Raw genomic sequence first — 24,666 nt, 5'->3', positions numbered from 1 at the left:
CATCTTCTTGAATTCTGTATTTTCAACCTACTTCTCCCAAGAAAAGACTGTACTTTTCCTCACATTTACTTCTTTTTAATATTCATGTTGAGGTGCTTATATGTATAAAACAATTCACAATATCCGTTATCCTTCACAGGAGTCACTCATCAATGTCTAGTAACCTGTGTAATTTACTGGTCATTATCTCGGTACCGAACACCATTTTACTAGCATCCAAATAATTGATTTGAGCTTTAAAGTAAAAATTCCTTTAAAAATTCACTTCTCCTGAACTTTGAGAAACATTATAAAATGTACACATCGTCCTTACACATTTAGTCAAAGCAAACTGTAATTTTTCTTGTTATGACAATTAGATCACAGGGACAATCGCCTACATACGTCAAGATGAGAGCTGATGAATTCAAATGTATGACCTAAAATGCAATTTATGCTGTAAAGTGATTTTGTGAATTTTGTTTTCATATTTTCTATCCAAATCTCTGTATGACTCATACTTCCAGCTTCTGTCCAGGTTCCCTGGGAGAGGGCCATCTCACCAAACAAAGTGCCATATTACATCAAGTAAGTAAACCTCGACAACGGTCTCCTCTTCCATCCCACTCATGACACCTCAAATGGAGAGTCGTGCTTTTAGTAACTCATTTAACTTGTAAATTGTCTCAAAATACTTATGATTAACATTAACATTCTTTTTGTTTGTTCGCTTCTGTCCATCTTTCTTGAGTTCTGCTGATTATCTTTCATCTAGTTAGACAATGCTAAAGACATGGGGCAGAATTTTAAGCAAAAATAGAAATTGTTGGAAAATCTCAGCATAACTGGCAGCATCTGTGGAGAGAAATCAGAGTTAATGTTTCAGTTCCGGTGACCCTTCTTCAGCACTTGATACATCAAGTTCTGAAGAAGGATCAACGGACCCGAAACGTTAACTTTGATTTCTCTCCATAGATTTTGCCAGATAGAACATAGAACCTAGAAAAATACAGCGCAGTACAGGCCCTTTGGCCCTCGATGTTGCGCCGATCCAAGCCCACCTAACCTACACTAGCCCACTATCCTCCATATGCCTATCCAATAGAACATAGAACAGTACAGCACAGAACAGGCCCTTCAGCCCACGGTGTTGTGCCGACCACTGATCCTCATGTATGCACCCTCAAATTTCTGTGACCATATACATGTCCAGTAGTCTCTTAAATGTCCCCAAAGACCTTGCTTCCACAACTTCTGCTGGCAACGCGTTCCATGCTCTCACAATTCTCTGTGTAAAGAACCCACCTCTGACATCCCCTCTATACTTTCCTCCAATCACCTTAAAACAATGACTCCCCGTGTTAGTCATTTCTGCCCTGGGAAATAGTCTCTGGCTATCGACTCTATCTATGCCTCTCATTACCTTGTATACCTCAATTAGGTCCCCTCTCCTCCTCCTTTTCTCCAATGAAAAAAGTCCAAGCTCAATCAACCTCTCTTCATAAGATAAGCCCTCCAGTCCAGGCAGCATCCTGGTAAACCTCCTCTGAACCCTCTCCAAAGCTTTCACATCTTTCCTATAATAGGACGACCAGAACTGGACGCAATATTCCAAGTGTGGTCTTACCAAAGTTTTATAGAGCTGCAACAAGATCTCATGACTCTTAAACTCAATCCCCCTGTTAATGAAAGCCAAAACACCATATGCTTTCTTAACAATCCTGTCCACTTGGGTGGCCATTTTAAGGGATCTATGCACCTGCACACCAAGATCCCTCTGTTCCTCCACACTGCAAAGAATCCTATCCTTAATCCTGTACTCAGCTTTCAAATTCGACCTTCCAAAATGCATCACCTCGCATTTATCCAGGTTGAACTCCATCTGCCATCTCTCAGCCCATCTCTGCATCCTGTCAATGTCCCGCTGCAGCCTACAACAGCCCTCTTTACTGTCAACGACACCTCCAACCTTTGTGTCATCTGCAAACTTGCTGACCCATCCTTCAATCCCCTCATCCAAGTCATTAATAAAAATTACAAACAGTAGAGGCCCAAGGACAGAGCCCTGTGGAACACCACTTACCACAGACTTCCAGGCAGAATATTTTCCTTCTACTACCACTTGCTTTCTTCTGTTGGCCAGCCAATTCTGTATCCAGACAGCTAAGTTCCCCTGTATCCCATTCCTCCTGACCTTCTGAATGAGCCTACCATGGGGAACCTTATCAAATGCCTTGCTGAAGTCCATATACACCACATCCACAGCTCGACCCTCATCAACTTTTCTAGTCACATCCTCAAAGAACTCGATAATGTTTGTGAGGCGTGACCTGCCCCTCACAAAGCCGTGTTGGCTGCATTTAATCAAGCCATGCTCTTCCAGATGGTCATAAATCCTCTCCCTCAGAATCCTTTCTAACACCTTGACCATTCTCTTATTCCTCACATAAGTATAAAATGCCTTTGTGTTCTCCCTAATCCGTTCTGCCAAGCCTTTCTCGTGCCCTCTCCTGGCTATCCTCAGACCTCCTTCCTCGCCTGCCTGTAATCCTGTAGAGCTGAGCTTGACCCTAGCTCCCTCCACCTTATGTAAGCTATTTTTTTCATTTTGACAAGAAGCTCCACCGCTCTCGTCATCCAAGGTTCCTTTACCTTACCACTTCTTGCCTGTCTCAGAGGGACATATTTATTCATCACTTGCAACAACTGTTCCTTAAATAGTCTCCACATGTCTATAGTGCCTTTACCATGGAACAATTGCTCCCAATCGATGCTTCCTAACTCATGTCTAATCACATCATAGTTTCCTCTTCCCCAATTAAATACCCTCCCATTTTGCCTAATCCTCTCCTTCTCCATAGCTATGTAAAGTTAAAAATCACACAACACCAGGTTATAGTCCAACAGGTTTAATTGATTTTTAACTTTGTACACCCCAGTCCAACACCGGCATCTCCAAATCATAGCTATGTAGAATATGAGGCAGTTGTGGTCACTATCGCCAAAATGCTCTCCCACCACAAGATCTGATACCTGCCCCGGCTCGTTTCCGAGCACCAAGTCTAGAATGGCCTCTCCCCTTGTCGGCCTGTCAACGTACTGAGTTAGGAAACCCTCCTGAACACACCTTACAAAAACAGCTCCATTCAAATCTTCTGCTCGAAGGAGGTTCCAATCAATATTGGGAAAGTTAAAGTCACCCATTACAACAACCCTACTACGTCTACACTTTTCCAAAATCTGCCGACCTATGCTTTCTTCCATCTCCCTGCTGCTATTGGGGGGCCTGTAGTAAACCCCAAACGAGGTGACTGCTCCCTTGCTGTTCCTAACTTCCACCCATACTGACTCGGTAGGCAGATCTTCCTCGACAATGGAAGCTTCTGTAGCTTTGGTACCCTCTCTGATTAGTAGTGCTACACCCCCTCCTCTTTTCCCCCCTCCCTATTCTTTTTAAATGCTCTAAACCCTGGAACATCCAGCAACCATTCCTGCCCCTGAGAAACCCATGTCTCTGTTATGGCCACAACATCATAGCACCAGGTACTGATACATGCTCTAAGTTCATCACTTTTATTCCTGATACTCCTTGCGTTAAAGCAAACACACTTTAACTGATCCCTTGGTTCCTTCCCAGGAAAGTCCTTCCCACTAGCTGGTCTACCTCTTGCTATTTCCTCATCTGCATTAACTCTCACCTCCAGTACACAGCTCAGGTTCCCACCCCCCTGCCATACTAGTTTAACCCTCTCGAACTACTCGAGCAAACCTTCCACCCAGGACATTGGTCCCCTTCCAGTTCAGATGCAACCCGTCCTTCTTGTACAGGTCCCACCTTCCCCAGAAGGCATCCCAATTATCTACATATCTGAAGCCCTCCCTCCTACACCTGCTGCGCAGCCACATGTTAAGCTGCGCCCACTCCCTGTTCCTCGCCTCGCTATTCGTGGCTCTGGTAGTAAACTAGAGAACACTACTCTGTTCGTCCTGCTTTGCAGCTTCCATCCTAACTCCCTGAAATTACTTTTTATATCCTCGATCCTTTTCCTGGCTATATAATTAGTGCCAATATGTAACACGATTTCTGGCTGTTTGCCCTCCCCTTTTAGAACCTTATACACCTGATCGGAGACGTCCCGGACCCTGGCACCAGGGAGGCAACATACCTTCCGGGAATCCCGATCCTGACCACAAAATCTCCTGTCGATTCCCCTAACTATCGAGTCCCCTACCACGAGTACTTTTCTATTCTGCCCCCTTCCCTTCTTTGCCACAGTGTCAGGCTCAGTGCCAGAGAACTGACTGCTATGGCTTTCCTCTGGTAGGTCATCCCCCCCAGCAGTATCCAAAACAGTATACTTATTGCTGAGGGGAATGTCCACAGGGGATCTCTGCACTGTCTGTCTGTCCCCTTTCCTCCCCCTAACGTTAACCCATCTATCCTTGTCCTGAGTCTTAGGAGTGACCAACTCCTGGTAACTCCTCTCAATTACCCCCTCAGCCTCCCGAATGATCCGTAGTTCATCCAGCTCCAGCTCCAATTCCCTAACACGGTTTTCAAGGAGTTGGAGTTGGGTGCACTTCCCACAGATTTAGCCAGCAGAGACGTGTGCCATGTCTCTCACCTGCCACATTCTGCAGGAGGACAAGCAACTGCCCTAGCATCCATACCCGACTTATCTGAACACCCACTCAGTACTAAAGTAGAAACCTTAGTTCAAGTTGCTATAAAATTAATAACAAACTTATATTCAATAGAGGAAGTTTAGAATGAACTTTCCCTTATTAACTAGGTTAGAGGAGGAGAGCGGGTGGGAGACACTACAGTTGTAGAGTCTCGGGTTTAGCCGCCTTGCTGATATATATGGTCACTGCTTTCATTCCCGGCTGCTCCTCCGGTCCTCGTCACGTCCCCCGCTGCTCCCGCTCCTTCTGTGAAAGGGAAAACACCGCTGTCCGCTACCGGTAAGTAATTTTAAAAAATCTGCCTTACCTTAGCTGCAGTCTTTCAGGTTCGTCTTACCTCCGCTGCTGCTCGCACTCAAAAAAAAATTTTAAAAATAAAGAAACAAAGATCTGCTAAGATTTTCCAGCAATTTGTGTTCCTATTTCAGATTCCCAACATCCGCAGTCCTTTCAATTTTTTGTCAAAAGCAGAATTTTAATTTACAGAGAGACACAGGCACATGCAGGTCTCAGGGTCAGGCAGAGTAAAATGATAATAAATAGAGTTGATGATCTGGAAAGCAGCTGTGATCCCACTAACTTCTGTATTTAACGAATGTAGCTTTGAAGGTGAGCAAGGAGGGGTGGCATGTCTGAAAATTAAATGTGCGAGAAGGAAGTCAAAAGCATAATTAAGTGTGCATTCTGGCTTTAACCACCAATGAATCAGTTTCTGAGCTCTCTGAAACACATCAATGTCAACAAGCTGAGAGTACAGCAGGGCTTGACAGGGTAACAGCTGGATAAACTGAATACTGAACAAAAACAGCTCCTTCCTTACCTCAGTAAAAGTCATTTACTCACAAGATTGGTTCAGGTGATTTCACAATGTTGGAAGTCACTTCTACTGTCTTGCACTCTAACTTTTCTAAATTATTTATTTATTTTTCTAAAGATTTTGTACCCAGGTACTCTTATAGCTAAGATGGTGCCGGGAATGGCAACATTGTACTCATTTCAGAGTACAATGTCACTGTATTCTTGTACCCTGTACTTGAGTACATGTAACAATCCTCCTTGGTCTACCCTTCATTGCAGTATGGTAGCAGTTTTTAAAATTTTATCTTGCATCTCTGATTAGGGACAGGAGCAGCAAAAATAAACTTATACAATGTCTTTAATGTAATAAAACAAGGCGCTTCACTGGTGCATTATAAAACAAAATATGACGTTGATCCACATTAGAAGATACTTGGGGAGAATTTTCATGGAATCAGGTAGAATCCCGGGATGGGGTGAAGGTGGCAGCCCCAAACCAATTCTTGAATTCCTGACATCATTCCCAGCATCTCCAGGTTTCAACAGTCCCAGTTGAGGTTAAGGGCTAACTGAGGTCATATGTCTGCACATCTCATTCCAGACCTCACTGATTCCAGTGAGACAATGGACATTCTCTAGTCCTTCGGAATTGTCATGGAGTCAGGGCCAGGATTTTAAAACTTGTTATTCATGGCACCTCCAAGCTATCGTGCACCATAGAATAGATGAGCAAATCCATTGAAAGGTAGGTTCGAAAGGTTTTACTCATACTCCCCTGCCATGCTATGCCCGCTGCCCAGTCCATGACCCCTCCCACCCTTCATGCCAAGTTATGGCCCCTCATATTGTCCATGCAAAGTTATGGCAATTACATATCCATTCCCACTCTACAGAAGAAATGGACCCTATAGTGACAATAGAGTGTGTTGAGCTTTAAAAAGTCATTCATTCATAATTTTACACTTGTGCTTTTAGAGTTTCATTAGTTGAAACTGCTACCAATTAAATCTTCTTGTTTCTGGAGGTGAGAGTGGAGATGGGTTTAAGAAGATGGTTTGCAGTATAGATAAGGCCAAGGGTTATCTGTGCTGCAGCAGCAGCCTTTTCCCTCAGCTAACTGGCAGTCATTTTAGGTCAGTGCTGCTATCTGCTGTATCCTGAGACAAAGCCTTCCTGCAAGAGGTACCCACAGGTGCAATGAGTCATTGACAAATGGCAATGAAAATGACATCTGATCATCCACAGGTATATATCAGTAGGGAGGGATTCACTCCATTAATGTTCAGCTGGAAGGTTTTCTTTGCATTGCATATGCAGGTTCTCCTGGGAGCTGCCATGATTAAATGCCAGTGGCATCTCATAGAACTTTGCTTCACCAGACTTCTCTCTGGAGATAAGGGTGAGGATGTGACTGATGGCGTCTACAGTACTTGCATCCCTTGCATCCCTACCACTGACATAAAGGAAAGATACAATCAGGGCCACACCAGCACAGCATGAGCATTGAGAAAGTTAGCAGGGAGGTAGAAATGTGATTTGGACAATCTTTAGCGTGCATCAGTAAAGTGCCCAGAATGGTAATAACCTGCTGTACCTTGCACAATGTTGAGCTTGAGAGAGGACTGGAACTGCATAAGGAGCAGGGTGATGATCATTCAATATCCTAAGAGGTAGAGAAGTGTGAAGAGGAGTAGCAGATGAGGGGCCCTCCTGTAGTCTGTCACCTAGCTGCCAGGGATGCCTGTGATAGATTTCTACAAGGATACTAATCTGAGTTTGTGAAGCTATATAGCACATGAATGTAGAGCCAGAGGCAGGCTGCTCATTTTCCTGCCTTGATTACTCAGATGTACAAGGTGGACAATTCCTGATTTTGGGTGCCCAACCAAAGACAGGCCCACAAGCACTTATGCAGGGCCAGATCCTATCAATAAGATAGGAGTCAGTTTGTGGCCTCTGACTAAGGAGTGGGCAGCCAGGAGATGGGAAGTGAAAGCAGCTTGAGCAGAGTCAGACAGGTGAAGTTTTGCATGGCCAAGCAAGGCTTTCTTCAGATACTTAGCTGGTGATCTGAGCATGCAGATGATGACCAGAATGCAATTAGTCTCTTCCTGCATCAGATGCTCCATGAAAATGGTGACTGTCTGTGTGGAAGTGGTCATCAGCAACAAGACCTGAAACATCAATGGTAGAGATGGGATCCTTCAATCTCCATCCCAGGATATGCTGAGCCACTGAAAATGTCAAAAGTTATTAACACATTTCCTGTTGCTGCTCCACAATTTTCGTCTTTCCAACCTCTAGCCTCAATACCTGTGCTCAACTGAACAGAGCTCAATGAGTTCTGCGATCTTTATTGGGGACTTTTCAATATTGTCTCTGTCCCCTAACACCAGTTATGAAGTGTGACTAACCATGTGACAACCTATCTCCCTGCATTGGAGGTCTTGCTAAGGTTGGTATATCTGAGCTAACAGAGGCTGCATGTTTATCAAATGATGGGGCTCCATCAGAATGCTCACAATCTCCTCTGAGAAATCCTTAGCCTCCCCTCATGCCAACTGCAGCAAAAAAATCCCAGGGAGCCCAATGAGAGATGAAAGATATGAAATAGATTTGACGAGAGGAAAGGATCAAAGTAATCATGGTGCAGTTATTGGATTTCAGTTCATGTTAACATCAGTTAAATTTAAGTAAGTGTTGTGTTCCATGTGGCTTTATCATATGGAATACTGATAATCTCTATCAACTCCATCACCTCCTCTCTGCAGTGTTCAGGATGTCCATGACTGATGGGTGACCCCAGGTTTTATCTCTTTCCCTTGAGCTCTGTACTCTCTTTCCTACAAGGAGACAAACTAAGAACCGAGAATTTGAGAAATGGAATGTTTTGAGAGGATGGTGTTTTGATCCGCATGGAGAACCATAACAAATCATCCAAATTTACTAGTTAACCACCAAATGAAGAGCTTCCCATCAAGATCCCACTTGTTATAGCTTTTAACTTTAGCACAAATCAGAACCAATACAAATTGAACTTTAGTTAACAGGCAAATGATGCATCAAATAAAAAGGTAAAATTAACTTTAGATAGTTGATGCAACAAAGATGCTTCTATTATGTTAATGTAAGCATTAGTTAAGCAGTTGGTTGGGGTTATTTGATCAATTAATTAACTGGATGGATACAAACATAAAAGAGGAGCAGATGTAACTGCTGTATTGAGGTTGCAGTAAAACTAAGTAGCTAATAAAAATCTATCCTCAAAGAAAGTTACCTTCATTTCTGACTTACCAACTGGCTTGGATCCAAATTAACATTTGCCAACTACAGACAACCATATCACTCTGTGAAGACATGTAGCATCATGTGCAATTCCAAAGTTTTCGGACTCAGCCTCTAGTGTGTAGGATCTCTCACCTCGCCACTCAATTAATTCAACTTATAAGTCATTTCATTGTTAGCCATATTCCAACTGAGATCCCCAGAGATGTTCACAAACCAAACATCAGACTTTTGCACAACCTCCTTAAGTAGGTGCATAATAGTTTTGATGACATAATTAATCAGAGGTGCCTATAATTGACTCCATTCATAAACCCAATTAAATAATCTGGTCAGTTCTGGCAAAGCTCAGCCACAGTGGCTCAGTGGTAAGCACTGCTGCCTCACAGTGCCAGGGACCCAGGCTTGACCCTCGGGTGACTGTCTACACGAAGTTCTCCCTGCGTCTGCATGGGTTTCCTCTGGGTACCCAAATTTCCTCCCATCATCCAAAGATGTGCATTTTAGGTGAATTGGCCATGCTAAATTGCCCATGTTGTTCAGGGATGTGTAGGTTAGAGGAAATTAATCAGGGGAAATGGAAAGTGATGGGTTAGTGGAATGGGTTTGGGCGGGATACTCTTTGGAGGGTCAGCATGGACTTGTTGGGCCAAATGGCCTGTTTCCACACTGTGGGGACTCTATGATAAAATTGGCCAAGTCACGGTCTCTGCTCCATCCCTTTAAGTTTCTGTCCTCCTTAACTGTAGGACAGCTCCTGCAGTGTAAATGTACCTTCTCTACTGTAGCTTTCCCCTGTCTTTTGTGACTGGGCACACACTTTTCATATTAATTTCCTTTCTGTTGATCTTGCTTCTCGGTCAAGGATCAGTCTTTCTTACCATCCAAGAAAATTACAATTGTTCCATTTCAAACTGTTGCAAACTCTTCAAAGCCTTTTCAATATTCTTCAAAACAATTACAAAGTTTGTAAACTATTTTTTAAAAATTAAAGATTTTCCTGACCCTAATGCTTCTGGGACAAATGTCACAACAAAAGGACTACATTTGTGGAGGGTGACAGTGAGTGATGTGTATTAGATAGCAACTGGGCTGAATCTTATGTTTGGCCATTTAGATGGGGTTGGAGGTGTTTGGAGACAGAGTAATGTGTGGAGGTGCCAAGTCTGTTGGTCTGAAGAGCAGTTTGTAGTACAATGCAGGGGATTCCGAATGTGGGGTTTGCTAGTTCAATGTAGAATGCCATTTACCTTTCCTGCCCTCAAGAGCATTGAACCTTTTGCGGCTCTGAAGCAACCTCCTCGGGGAGCAGTCCTGCTGCTGACCTCATGAGTAACTTGTAAGCATGCTCATTTGGTTTCAGTAGCCTGCCTCTTCCTCCTGTCTGCTGGGAACAGTGTTTCTCTCCAGCCTATGCACTTCCAGAAATGTTTCAGCCAGCTGGGGATCTGCCTTCCCATGGAAAGATTTACAGCACTGAAACAAGCCATTCAACTTGTTGTATTTGATAGTTATCCAACATAATCAGACCTTCCAGTTCTCACCCATAACCCTGTACTTTACGCCACCTCAATGGATTGTCAAGGAGTTTTAAAGTGCATTGAGGATTTCTGCCTTTCCCACCTTCCCAAACCCCCAACATGGCACATAACACTGACTTACATTTAACTAATGTTAACACAAACTGAAATCCGATAAATTGCACAATGGTTACTTTGGTCCTTCCCTTCTAGTCAATTCTAATTCAAGTTTTTCATCTCTCATTGGGTTCTCTGAGTTTTTTATTGCTGCAGTTGTCATGAGTTGAGGCTAAGAGGCTCAGGGGAGATTGTGAGCATTCTGATGCAGCTCCATCACTTGATAAATATGCAGCATCTATCAGTTCAGATATACCACTCTTAGCGGGACCCTGCGATTCAGGGAGATAGGTTGCCACCTGGTTTGTCACACTTCATAACTGGTGGTAGGGAAAGAAACAATTGTGGAAATTCCCCTCTGGGTGAAAACGTTCCTCCTCAATTCTCCTCTATTCCTTATACAGATTGCCTTAAATGAATGGCCTAGTTATTGACTCTCTGCTAGTTCAGATACTGTCAACTCCATTTACACCCATCATACTTTGATACAATGTTTTCCCATGGTAAGAGTGCATTATTAAAGTTGTTGTCTGTGTTCTGACATTATAGAGTATGTAAGGGATCCTAACGAATGGCACCTCACCACTCAGTGATCTGATGGTGAGGGCTGGTTGAGGGGGAGGGATGGGAGCAGAGATGGTGATAATTAGTTAAGGCGGGACCTCCACCCTCAGCTGGGCAGGAACTCTTACAAGTGCTGTTAGCCAATCAAATGACCGGCAGCTCTCTGATGTCAGCAGTACCACTGGAAATGGCCAAGTGACTGGGGAAACATTGCCAAAGCTTTCAGCTCACAACAGACAAGATATTGATTAATTCTTGTACACAATTAAGGAGGTATCATCTCGGTCATAGATGCAGGCAGGAGACTCTTCAGGAATTCAAGAGAATTATTCTTTCCAACAATCTTCATCCTTGTAGCATGTTTAATGATAAAAGCTCTCCAAGGTGTTTTATATGTTTACATAAGGAAAATGAGTGCCAAATGAGAGATATTAGGAGTAACATAAACCTTGATCAAAAACATAGGTCATGAGGAAATATATAAAGATGCAGACAACTGCATTGTGTTTCAGATGGGAAGTTATACAAAGTAGATCTGAGGTCAGTGAAAGCTCTGTCAACATGACAAGTGAAAGCAGAGAAAGAATTACAGATGACATATGCAAATGAATGGACAGTTCAAAATGTTGATTAGAATAAAAGGAGGTTATAAAGATAAAGTGCAGCCAAGTCACAGAAGATCTAGAGTAAGTAAACATGATCTTTGCAGATAGAGGTACATGGGGCAAACAGTGTGAGGTATTTTCAAATCTATTTAAATTAATTTATGGAGAAGACCATGGATGATATAGACTTAGTGAAGACATCTTAGAGTACCTTATACTCTGAAGGCAATATAGGCATGTATAAATATTTTCATGGCATAATTTCTGTGTTAGAGTGGAAATAAACTGTCAGTGATGAACATGATGTGTTCTTTAAAGCACGGTTCAAATTATGAACTGTTTGGTAAGTTGCTGGTAAGTTAGGAAAGTTGCTGGATAGCAGAATTGAAGTTCAAGCCAGATGTTACCGACAATGACTTTGGGCTTCCTCATACTCAGCATCATGGAAGTGATGGAAGGAAGTGGCATTTCCAGAAATGTGCATAATTGTGTGTGTGTGTGTGTGTGTGTGTGTGTGTGGTGTGCTTGCCCCTCCCAGTCTTCTCATTTCTGGCCTTCCCCTTGGTTCCTGCACTCACAACCTCCCCAACTCGCTGCAGCTCCCAGTCTCAGTGCCAACCTTTGACTCTCTCCCTGACCAGTGATGAAGCATTTATTGTGCCATCACCATGCTGGGAAAGTGGTGACATTATCAGTACATACACAGGAGCTGCCTCTGGCCTATCCTTTCACAACCAGATGAGGACACTTGTCATATCCGTGCATGCAGAGTTGCATTTGGTGTAATGGCTCTATTGTTGGAAATAGTGGAGCAGCAAAGTTGGGATTCAATTTTCTAACTGACTACTTACTCCAAGTATTCACAAGGACAGCATAAACAATAGTCTCTCCAGATGGCGAGAATCTTTAAAAATTAATGACTTTGCTATAAAATAATAATATAAAGGCCCGAGGCCTATACGTCACAAAACATAAAGATATCTATCCCAGAGTTCTAATGAAGTTCAGCCTGGAGTTTTATGCAACAGTGACCATTATAAGGAACAGTGGGAGCTACCACTAGGTTAAAACCATGTCAGTGTGTCACCCACATTCAAACAGGGTATCTCAATAAACTGCAGAAACATTAGTCTCTCTTATACTTAAAGTAATTGCAAGGCTGTTAGTTTAACATCTGTGATAGGGAAAGTTTTGGAATCTTTAATTAAAACTAAAATGATACATTATCTAAGTGAAGAGAAAGTAATTGGAAGCAGCCAATTTGAATTTCAGAAATGACAAGCCCGATAGTTTTCTTTGAGGAAATGAGAACTAGGCTAGTTCTAATTTACATAATGAGAAGAGGTTGAAATGGCTAATGAAATTAAACAAGGTAAGATTATGAATTTGGAGGGGGCAGCTGAGGAGTTACAGAATGAGTAAATAGTTTGGTTGTCAGTACAATTAGAAATAAAAGTTAATGCAGACAAACATGACACAGCGGATGTAAAAGTAGGTGACTCGTTTTCCAAAGGAAATTCATGTCACCTATTCATTCTTGCAATATGGACACTATTAGCAAGATCAGTTAGCCCATTCCTAGTTGTCTTACAAAAGCCAATGATTTAACAGTAGACCTTCATCCTGGGTCCGTGAAGAACACCCCCAGTTTTATTAATATTTTCTAGAATTTCGATCCAGTGATGAGGAAGGACTTGATACATGTCCAAGTCAGGTCAGTACATGGCTTAATACCGATGAGGGTCACAACGTCATGACCACATTTAAAGTGCTCTTTGCAGTCAGTTTGCTGCTTGCCCACTTTTGGGCCTTCATTAAAGTCAGAGGTGGATAGGTCAAAGATCATTTGTTTCATGAATCTGATTTTCAAAGTTTTAAACATCAAACCCAATCCCATCCTTTCATTAGTCTCAATCCTCCTTTAGTGTCAAAGCTCTGAATTATGAAAGAAGTTGAGAAGGAATTTTACTTTTCAGCATAGTAAAGAAGATATTTGTGGACTTATTGACAGTTTAAGGGCTCTGTGAGAATGAAGAAGACAAATCTGAAATATGGCTGTAATGTGTGTGAGTAAGGTATGGACAGGTGCCTGGGTTAAAACTAGATAAATTAAGGACTAGTATCAGGAAATTCTTTCTCACACACAGACATAATCAATATGTAAAATACAAATTTGAAGTCAAAAGCCTTGGAATTATTTATAAAGCAATTAGATTCTATAATGGAGGCACTTCAGGGTGTTGATCAGTGAATTTACATGACCTGAGTGGCCTTTCTTATCGATAATGTTCAAGTGATCAACCTAGATTGAATGAAGTGCCGAGGACAGGAAGATAAATATCATTTTTGCATCAATATTAAAAATTACATTCTGAACTTTATAGAAAGAGTGCAAAGAAAAGCTTAGTTATTGTGAAAAGTTTAGTTCAAGCATGTCGATCTCCCAATATGACACACAACTCATCTGCGGCTGAAACCCCCATTCATGTATTTTGTTACCTCAGGACTTAATTATTCCATTGTGCTCTAGGCCACCTCCCATCTTCTGCAGTCTGTAAACTTAAACAAACCCAAAATGAATGTTATTGTAATGTGGTTCGGCTGGGTTTTTGTCAGACTAGAAGATTACCATCCCAGGAACGAAAATAAAAGTGCAACAATTCCTGTGAATAGCCGTCTGCACTTCCTCTTTTATATTATTTCTTCCCACCAACTTCCCTGCCCCATATCTCTCCTGTCTGCCATTCATCTCTTTCCCCAAAACGTCAGTACACTCCTCCACTGCCAGGACTTTCCCTATCCCTTCTTCCTCTCAGCCCAACCATAATTCTTGCTTCAGGGTATTTTGTATCCTTGCAAAATGGCCACACATACAGTTAACAAAATAATTTATTAGCATGTTAGGTAACTAGTGCTGCCACACACTAAAATATAGATGGCAGATCTAAGAGTGCTGGGAAGTAGTTGTAGGAGCTGTGAGAAGCAAGGAATGGGGTGGTAGGAAGCAAACTAGAGGGAAATTGGGTACAGTGATGCACATGGAACAATGAGAACCTGCCATGATGAGTACAGGATATCTTGGCAGATACAAAAAGACACGAACAGAGATAGCCTACCTCCTAGCTGAGGTGCTATAGCTGGTGCACAATGGCAAGACTGGGCAGGCAAGGATCAGAAGTGCAAGCAAAGGGGTGACAAAGAGAAGTGAGGTGGCAAAGGCCAATTATCATGAAAATGAAAATATAAGCGTTAAATAAATAATGCCTGAAGGGAAGGTTAAAATTAACAAAATCTTAAATTGAAACGAGCGTGCTGAGAAGAATCACTCAGTGTCAGGAAAAAAAGGACACAGGAGATGGAGTTTTGAGAAATGGCATTGCCTCAGTTACAATGAGGAGTGAAAGGTGAATATAGTGTGAATCATTTATAGCTTAGATACATCTTACAGATTTATACTAAAACTCAAACATTATAGAAAAACTGATATTCAAATGCGACCTGCCTCCATTAGAGGTACATGTTATGCAGAGACTTGTAATAATTTAGGGGCACAATACATAGACTGTATTCTGCTTGACTGATGTATATGGCTTGGAATGGTTGGGAGTGGAACATTGGTTGTTTAGTGTGTGCCAAAGGAGCTGTATTAATTGCTGTCTTAAGGATGTCAATTTGTGTTCAGACAGAAAGACCGCCCACAAACCTTCCTGGCCCTGACTTACTCAGAAGGAGGTGGGAAGGCAGATCTGCACCCTGCACACTCCTGCCAATCATTCCTTCCCACTATCCCCAGACATGCATGGAAGGTCATTAATTCCATACGAATGCTTCTTTCAATGACCATATTGTAAAGCATACAGCATTGACCACTTAAACATGTCAACTTTCTCTATGCTACACTAAATCTTAACATACCAGCAAGTTCTCAAAATCCCTTTCAAGCCAACCTGACAGTCTTTGAATTCAAACAATTAGAGAATCGTTGGGCTCCTCAGGATTGAAACACTTCTTGATATTTAGCTTTAATCTTTGTACATATACGCAATGTTGAAGAGCAAGTAAAATCAGCTGGTCCATCACTATACAACCTGCCCCAATTTAGGCAGAGCTACAAATCAAAAAGGTTGGAGTAATTATCTTCCATCAGTGCTAATGTTGTTATTCTTGGGCACAAATTTGCATACCTTCTAAATATTTGGGATAAAATAGCTCTTATATAAAAGGGGACCGTAACCTGCGCAAACAACAAGTGAAATAAATGATATCTTGTGAATCAGGAAGACCGCACAACTGGAAATGTTGGGTGTGTCTTATAGTCCATGCTCCATGGTGACCTTGAACTTGGTCACTTTGAGTTCCTTCCATTATTCCAGAAGTTGCATGTTATATTCTAGAACTTTTTTTTAAGAAAGGAACTTCTCTTATCAACAATATGATCTTTCCTGCTGTTTTCTTTGAATGTTGCCTGCTCAGTTTTCTCTTTCATGTCACCTTTTAATGGGAGAAATGAACGTGATGTGAGTGTGAAGTAAGTTCTGCATAAATATTCACACTCCCATTAATTACAGTTTGACAAGCTGTTAAAAAAGCAAAAGTCCCAGCATGTTAGAGGCATTATTTATTCAGAAGAACATGTTTAGGATCCTGGGCAAAAATGAACACTCATACCATCAGTGTGAAAGCACAAATTGATTACTCTTTAACACTCATTTCATTTACTAAATTATCCACAGTGCAAAGTGAATACTTTGGAGAGCAAATGTTTGTGATTGGAAGGAGGAAGATTCACTGAAGTTAGAAGAATTAGCCTTGGCAGGAAACCAGATGGTGTTCTGCTGCAAGGGCAGATTAATGGCAAGTGTTGCTCTTTTTAGTAGCAGAAGTTATGATAAAGTTGGTATCAAAGTTTCCTGAATGATCAAATTATAGGCAGTTTAATTTTCTCTCCTTATTCCATTCTGCACATTGTATTTCATTGCATAAACTAAAAGCAACACTCATGTTGGACTCAAAGTTGTAATTTTTCTCCTCTCTTCACAGATGCTATTAGTCCTGCTGAGTTTCTCCAGCTGAGTTTCTCCAGCACTTGCTATATGAATATCATTGCATTCCTGATTCATTCAGTGGCTAACTTATTTCAAATTAAAATTAAGATTCCTAATATAAATGTTCAGTGCTTGTGATGAAATGGATTAGATGGAATGCAAACATATTAAAACTTACCAATGTGATAGACAGAATTTAGGCAAGAGACTGAAGAGTGATGGGTGAGATTGAATTATGATATACCAGATCTGAGAGAAGAGTGAAGCATGCAGTAACATCAGTTACTTCATTGATGCAAATCAGAATTAACTTCATACATCTTTGATTTGTAACTCTGTCCAAATTGTCAATTAATGAAATTGTCTCAAAATTGTGGTGGTAGCATTAAAACAGAGTAGACATTACATATGGTCATTAACATCACCGGGGAACTATCCATGATATTGTCCGCAGCTGGGGCAATGTGCACAAAATCACACCTGACCAAAGTCCGCTTGATGATGATTTTGTGATTGTATTTGAATCATTGCACAATTTGAGCAATTAAAGACTAAGTTAGACAAAGGAAGAGAGGTTCCATTCAAGCAACCACAACTGCTGTTGTATTCTGCCATCCTTTGTGTTTCTCCTTATTTATTCTCAATTTCTGAACTTATAATCATTTGACAAGCTTTCGGTACTTTCTTTAACCACTTCATACCATGGATAGTTATGAACTGTGTGGGCAAAGGGGAAAATTAACAGCATGATTTGATATTTCAGAGGTACTAAGTGTTTTACTGTGCCCTATGGTCAGAACTAAGACGACACCAGATTAAAGTCCAAAAAGTTTATTTGAAATCACCTGATGAAGGGGCACTCTCCAAAAGCTTGGTGAATTCAAATAAACTTGTTGGACTATAATCTGGTGTCGTCTGACTTCTGATCTTGTCCACCCAGTCCAACATCAGCAAATGCACTTCATGGCTACTGTGCCCTATGTTTATGTGGACTGTTTTGAAGAAGTGGCATTAGGTTTAGTTGGGGAAGTTCTCGTCTCAGGTAGATGATACCAGGTAAATCTGTCAACATTGGAAATCTAAAATAAGAAGAGAAAAAGGCCAGAAATGCAATAGGCATGTTTAAAATATTATTCTAACTTTTTCTTGCTGATAATTGTTTCTTTCTGAGATGTTCTCATTTTGTAACTATTTTTGTAACAATGTAGGGTTATGACTAATTCCTTTTTGATTAGGAGTCTTTTGAATTTAAAAATTGGATTGAAGGATGCTCCTTTAGATGTCGCATTTAATTGGCTCAGTTGTCTTTCAAATGTATTTCTCTACTGGGTAGCATCTTCCAAATTAGGTATGGGTAAAATATGAAAAAACATCCTGAATTCATAACATCATTAAAATTTCAAGCTCAGACAATCTACAAACATGAGAATTTGCCATTTTGAAATGCCATGTCAGTGCAAGGTTTTGATGGTAAACTGGCTTATTCCAGTTGTAAAAATAACTTGCATGCAAATAAGAGAATGGAGGTCAACATACAGATCAATGTTTCAGAGAGGTATTTACAGATTTTTGCTTTTATTGATGAGGTTTCAACACCGTCTATAGTTTCCTATAGCCAGCAGCAGTCATCCTCAATCCATACAAAGGAAAGGTTCTCTGGACCCATGACAATAACTGCAGTGATCAGTATCTAGGAAATTGTGATATCATGTATTGATCCATTCCTGATTTGACTGGAAGAGCACAAATGTTGCCAAGGCTTATACTTACAAGTAATCTGCACAAGGTGACATTTAAAGCAAGTGCCCCATTGTTTCTCCAGTAGCTCCTTTTACCTACTGTGATAGTGAGATGGGATAATTTTAGGAATCATGTGAATTGGGTACTTCAGACTGGCTGCCATGCCTCTTCTGATGACCAGGTGAGGGGTATAATGGGTGATTGACCAGATTTATCTTCTATAGGCTAACAAAAGATTAAACTTAATCATTTAAACCTCTGCTTTGCAGAGCTAAATGGCCTTGGTCACAGTGCTGGAGTGGTACTAGTATTGGCCAAGGTGGCCTTGGGCTCTGGAGGAATGGGATATCAGTAGGGAATATTGTGTTACTTTGTTGCTAGCCAATGATTCCAGCTGGAAGGTATATGGATGGGTGTTCAGGTGAGGACTAAATTGAGCAACACTGGATCTTCTTCTAGCAAATCAACTCACTGGTAATCACTGTTCACATTCACTTTTGAAAAAACCCACCAAGATGAGACATCATTGCATAATCAATATAAATAAACTAATACTCAAAAATGGATCACAACCTGCAGAATTGTGGAAATGTGGGAAATTTTTATTTGACTTCCAACACTGACATTTTATTTCAATGATCAAAACTCAAAGAATGCATTTGTTTTCTAATATCACCTGAAAATATGTTCGTAACCTGACATTAGTTATTGACCTTTGTCTTTCTTAAGTAGCTATCATACCTCCATGAGGATCCATAACTATCATAAGAGAGCTTCTCAAATCAATTGCCTCGTAATTCATCACAAGTCATGACTCAAACATCAATCCACTTGTTTTGATGAAAAGTCATCTAATCTTTAACCATTAGCTTGCTCTCTTTCTCTCTGGATGTCGCCTGACCCCCTGTGATTTACAGCATTATTTTGTTTTCAGTATCAACTTTGTTTTCTTGTTCTGAGATTTTCAGCAAATTTTAGAAAGTGTTGTCATCTAATGTTCTTTCTTCATTCTTTTAGTCATCAGGGCCAGACCACATGCTGGGATCACCCAAAGATGACCGAATTGTACCAGTCACTTGGTAAGATTTCCAATCCAAGTTCGAGGCATATTTTATTCCAGATGTTCACAGCAACCCTATGACATTCAGTGAGTCAGATGTTGTTTGGAAACCTCTCTGAAATATGGATAAAAAGAAAAATTAAACTCACTTGAGTTATTGATGCTGACTGTTGCAGCATGACACGGTATTATGTGGGGGAGATCGTGCCTTACCAACTTAATAGAGTTCTTTAAGGAAGTGACCAAGTTGATAGATGAAGGAAGGGCTGTAGATGTCATATACATGGACTTTAGTAAGGTGTTTGATAAAGTTCCCCATGGTAAACTAATGGGGAAAGTGAAGTAACATGGTGTGCAGGGTGTTCTAGCTAGGTGGATAAAGAACTGGTTGAACAACAAGAAACAGAGAGTATTATTGAAGGGAGTTTCTCGAAATGGAGAAAGGTGACCAGTAGTGTTCTATAAATGATCTGGAAGAGGGCATTGGTGGTCTGATCAGTAAGTTTGCAGCTGACATGAAGATTGGTGGAGTAGCAGAAAGCATAAAGGACTGTCAAAGAATGCAGGAGAATATAGATAGACTGGAGAGTTGGGCAGAAAAGTTGCAGATGGAGTTCAATCTGAGCAAATGTGAAGTGATGCATTTTGCAAGGTCTAACTGTAGAGTGAACTATACTGTAAACGGAAGAGCCTTGGGGAAATTTGATGAGCAGAAAAATCTGGGAGTTCAGGTCCATTGTACCCTGAAGGTGGCTGCACAGGTGAATAGAGTGGTCAAGAAGGCATATGGTATGCTTGCCTTCATCAGACGGGATATTGAGTATAAGAGCTGGCAGGTCATGTTAAAATTGTACAAGACTTGGTTCGGCTGCATTTAGAATACTGTGTACAGTTCTGGTCGCCACATTACCAAAAGGATGTGGACGCTTTGGAGAGGGTGCAGAGAAGGTTGACGAGGATGTTGCCTGGTATGGAAGGTGCTAGCTATGAAGAGAGGTTGAGTAGGTTAGGATTGTTTTCATTAGAAAAAAGGAGATTGAGGAGGGTACCTGGTTGAGGTCTACAAAATCATGAAGGTTATAGACAGGGTGGATAGAGATAAGCTTTTTCCCAGGGTGAAGGATTCAATATCAAGAGGTCATGCTTTCAAGGTGTGAGGTGAAAAGTTTAAGGGGGATACACATGGCAAGTACTTCACACAGAGGGTGGTAGGTGCCTGGAATGTGTTGCCAGCAGAGGGAGTAGAGGCAGGCATGGTAGATTCATTTAAGGTTCGTCTGGACAGATGCATGAATAGGTGGGGAGCAGAGGGGGATACAGATCTTTAGAAATTGGGCAATAGGTGTAGACAGTAGATTTGGATTGGCACAGTCTTGGAAAATGAAGGACCTGTTCCTGGGCTGTAAATTTTCTTTGTTCGTTGTTCTTTGTTGACTTTGCAAATCCATTTCTCTCTCTTGCTGTTCTGCTGGAAGTATGATCCTGAATCATTCACTACTTATTAACAATTGTAGTATAATTTCCTCTCACAAGGAGAATAATGTGAAGTAATAGATATTTTGTTCTTTTCCACTTTTTCTTAACAGCTGCTCTGAATAACATCAAATTTTCAGCCTACAGAACTGCCATGAAACTGAGGCGTGTGCAGAAGGCACTCCGCTGTAAGTTTGATTTCTATGTCCTCAAGGAACTGCATTCTCTGCCAATGGGCATGAAGCTTTCAGGCAGTGGTTTTCCTTGTCTTAAGCTCATATAAATCTATGTTAGGCTGTCAACAAAGTTAAACTAGTTCAGAACCTGATTTGGAATAACATATAAGTTCACCAACTTGAATTAATTGTGTTGCACATTACCCTTGTCCTGAAGCTGCTTCAGTTTGTAGACCTGCCTGGAAGCCCTTATTTGCACTTCAAGCCTCAACTACAGGGATGCTCATACCATTTCAATACCTCTGACATTGTGGTCCTATTATCGGACAATCAGGCCTATTTGGTACCCATTAAAAGTTGATGAGCCACAGGGACTTGTGGGTATATCTTGACCTAAAGCAAAATTGAAAAATTAGTGAATTTTAAAAAATTATCTCTCCCAACTCCAGTTTCTGTTGAGGTTAAAAATAATACAAGTTGGTCTACTGACTTACTATCGCCTGTTTTTTACTACTTCATAGAGTCAAGATCTCCCCACTTGAATTGGTTAAAATCTGATCAGCAAAACTCTGGATTTTCATTTAAATATCCTGTTTGCCCATAGTGTAATGAAAATATTTTAGAAACACAAAAGGAAAAGTATTAAGAAATCTCAGCTCCTTAGAGATTATGTGAAACATACCCTGACTGCCTTGAAAGACACCAGCGAATCAATCCTGAATTAGTGGAATAGCTCCATATACAGTGTATGCTTCAGGACTGCATTACCTGCTTTACTAGCAATGTTGCTAAATGGAAGTGCTAAGTTGAGGCCAGCTCCTTCCTACAAAGAGGAACATTTACTACTGTCCTGTAATTATCCATGCCTCCTCTCAAGGTGGGGTTTGCAGTTTGAGGTTTGGGAATAGGCCAATCTGCTGTCTTTTTCAGCTGCAATGGGTTTGTGCATCACAGGAAAACCTAAACAAATGGAAAGAGGATGAAAACTTTTTGAAAGGTAGAGGTTTCACCTTCCACAAATGAACAGTCAACACTATGAAACTTCTCTGCTCCTTGCCTCTCAAATATGGTTGCTCTTTTTATTTAGATTAGATTACTTACAGTGTGGAAACAGGCCCTTCGGCCCAACAAGTCCACACTGACTCTCCGAAGAGCAACCCACCCAGACCTATTCCCCTACACCTAACACTACGAGCAATTTAGCATGGTCAATTCACCTAACCTGCACATCTTTGGACTGTGGGAGGAAACCAGAGCACCCGGAAGAAACGCATGTAGACATGGGGAGAATGTGCAAACTCCACACAGCCAGTTGCCTGAGGCGGGAATTGAACCCAGGTCTCTGGTGCTGTGAGACAGCAGTGCTAACCACTGTGCCACCGTGCTCTGATCAGAGATTTATAAAAGCATCAGACAGCATCTGTTGCATTTGGAAAAGGATATTGAAAATCAAGGTGACAGGCGACTATTCTAACTTACTGCTTTTAAGGGGAACTGATATCTTCTTGTGACATTTTGCTGGGCTAACATTTAAATGTAAACGCTGAACATTAACTGCAATTCATGTTCACTCTGGAGAAGATGTCTTGGGAGTTTGTTCTTAAATTTCTTATACTGTCATTGGTGACATTATGCTGATTGTAAATACTATGTTTTACATTGTTCATTTTCTGTGTCTGCGTTATCCACTGTCAGTGGACCTGTTGAGCATGGCCAGTGCCTCCAATATCTTCACTCAGTACAAGCTACAGCAAAGTGACCAGACAATCGATGTTCTGGAAATCATCCAGTGCCTCACTGCCATGTATGATCACCTTGAGCAGGAGCGTGGGATCATCATTAACGTGCCTCTTTCTGTGGACATGTGTCTTAACTGGCTCCTCAATGTCTATGACACGTAAGTTTTAATTTCAACTCTCTGTTTATGATCTGCTTTGCCTGACAGTTGAGCATGAATAGTAACACATCACTGTCTTTAAATTAAATTATGATAAACATAATATTTCATGGGTCATGGTTAATTCATTCAGTTAACTATTGGCATTCACCTTGGATCACAATCCAGTCCAAAATGTTGGATTAGAGCTCTCTCTGTTTGCTGTAAGAATGATATGAAATAAGTTTGGGAAAGTCTTGAATTAATTTCCAATAGGTACACCACTGAAGCAAAAAAGTATCCATGGTTTGACATTATTGATTGATTGATTTATTGTCACGTGTACCGAAATACAGTGAAAAGCTTTGTTTATGAGCATTTCGGCAGATCATAGTAGCAATGATGTACAGAACAAAAAATTAAGATGGAGGCATACAGGTAGCATTGCACAGGGCATGCAAGAGAGATCAATGTCAGCAAGATCAGCATTATTTGAGGTTAGAAAGTATATTCAATAGTCCCATAATAGCTGGAAAGAAACTGTCCCTGAACCTACTGATGCACGTGTTCAGCCTTCTGTATTTTCTGCCTGATGGAATAGGTTTTAGGAGCGAAGGGTCTTTGATGATGCTGGCACCGTAGTGAAGGCTTATGTTAATACTGAATGGGAAATAATTAGCAAATAAAGTTCAATCATAAATTATGTCATGCATGTTAGTAGGAAGAATACAGTAGTCGCTCACTACTTGGAAGATATAAATCTATATGGATTAGAAAAACAAAGAGATCTGAGTATAAGTGCACCAATCACTAAGGGTTACATAGGAGGTTAGCGAAGCCTTAAAAAGTAACAAACACTAGACTTTATTTCTAATAGTGTAGAATTGAAAAATGATCACGTGGATGGAAGTAATATTGAATTTGTATTGAATCTTGGTTAGCCATTCCTAAAGTACTACATGCAGAGCTGATCATCATTTCGATAAAAGATGTAGAGTTGGGGATCTAAGGGCGGTCATCTGAGAAGATCGCACTGCAGAACTTCACATCGCAGCACAAGAAGGACGGTCCTTTAACCCGTCCAACCCAGGTCATCAGGATTTCTTGGGACTTCGGAAAGATTAACTTACCTGTGTTTTCAGCCTTTCAGAGATGCTGAAAAAGGGAGGAGGAGCATCCGAGGCCTGGTCTGCAGTTCAGTCTGCAGCAGCTTCGGAGGTGATTACTCTCCAGAACCTGGTGATTGAGCTCTCAAAATCTCGCGAGATGCTGGGGAAACAGATTGAAGAGAAGCTGGCTCCATTCTTTCTCATGCTGCAGAAGCATGAGCAGCAGCTGGGAGACCTGGAGAAGTGGACGGATGAGGTGGAGCACAGGGTCACAGTGGTGGAAACTGATGGCAGTTCATCCAAGGATAGGATCCAAGCGCTGAAGACGCAGATCCATAATTTGCATGACCAAGTGGATGATCTTGAGGGGCAGGAGAAAAAAAATTCAGATCATCGGTCTGCCTGAGGGTAAGGAAGGTGAGCGGCCTGCAGAATTTGTTAAGGTTTGGCTTCTGAAATTTCTTGACTTGGAGGCTGGCAAGGGGATTGAAGATAGAGAGGGCTCACTGGGTCGGAGCGCTGAGATCGGGTCTGGGTCAACATCCTCGTCCTCTCCTGATGCAGTTCCATCATTACCGGGATAAGGAGAGAGTCATGGAGGCTGCCAGAGTCCAGAGGAAGGATCTGAAGGCC

At 41.3% G+C, this 24,666-nt stretch overlaps 1 protein-coding gene across 11 annotated transcripts in view; it reads left to right on the top strand.

Moving 5' to 3' along the window:
- drp2 (dystrophin related protein 2) overlaps window positions 1-24,666 on the top strand; it is a 518,740-nt gene that overhangs the window by 441,922 nt on the left and 52,152 nt on the right. For all 11 annotated transcript variants that reach the window (XM_087992120.1, XM_087992121.1, XM_087992125.1 and 8 more), the window contains 4 exons: window positions 507-567; window positions 19,357-19,418; window positions 20,986-21,060; window positions 22,744-22,945. In XM_087992120.1, the coding sequence (XP_087848246.1) occupies window positions 507-567; window positions 19,357-19,418; window positions 20,986-21,060; window positions 22,744-22,945 (400 nt within the window). The remainder of the gene's footprint in view (window positions 1-506; window positions 568-19,356; window positions 19,419-20,985; window positions 21,061-22,743; window positions 22,946-24,666) is intronic.

The sequence above is a fragment of the Chiloscyllium plagiosum genome, unplaced genomic scaffold (assembly GCF_037043375.1).
Source record: "Chiloscyllium plagiosum isolate Xiang-an unplaced genomic scaffold, Cpla_swu_hap1 HiC_scaffold_11, whole genome shotgun sequence".
In the NCBI taxonomy this organism is placed as follows: domain Eukaryota; kingdom Metazoa; phylum Chordata; class Chondrichthyes; order Orectolobiformes; family Hemiscylliidae; genus Chiloscyllium; species Chiloscyllium plagiosum.
The sequence above is the reverse complement of the archived record's forward strand: the minus strand, read 5'-3'. Positions and strand labels throughout refer to the sequence as shown.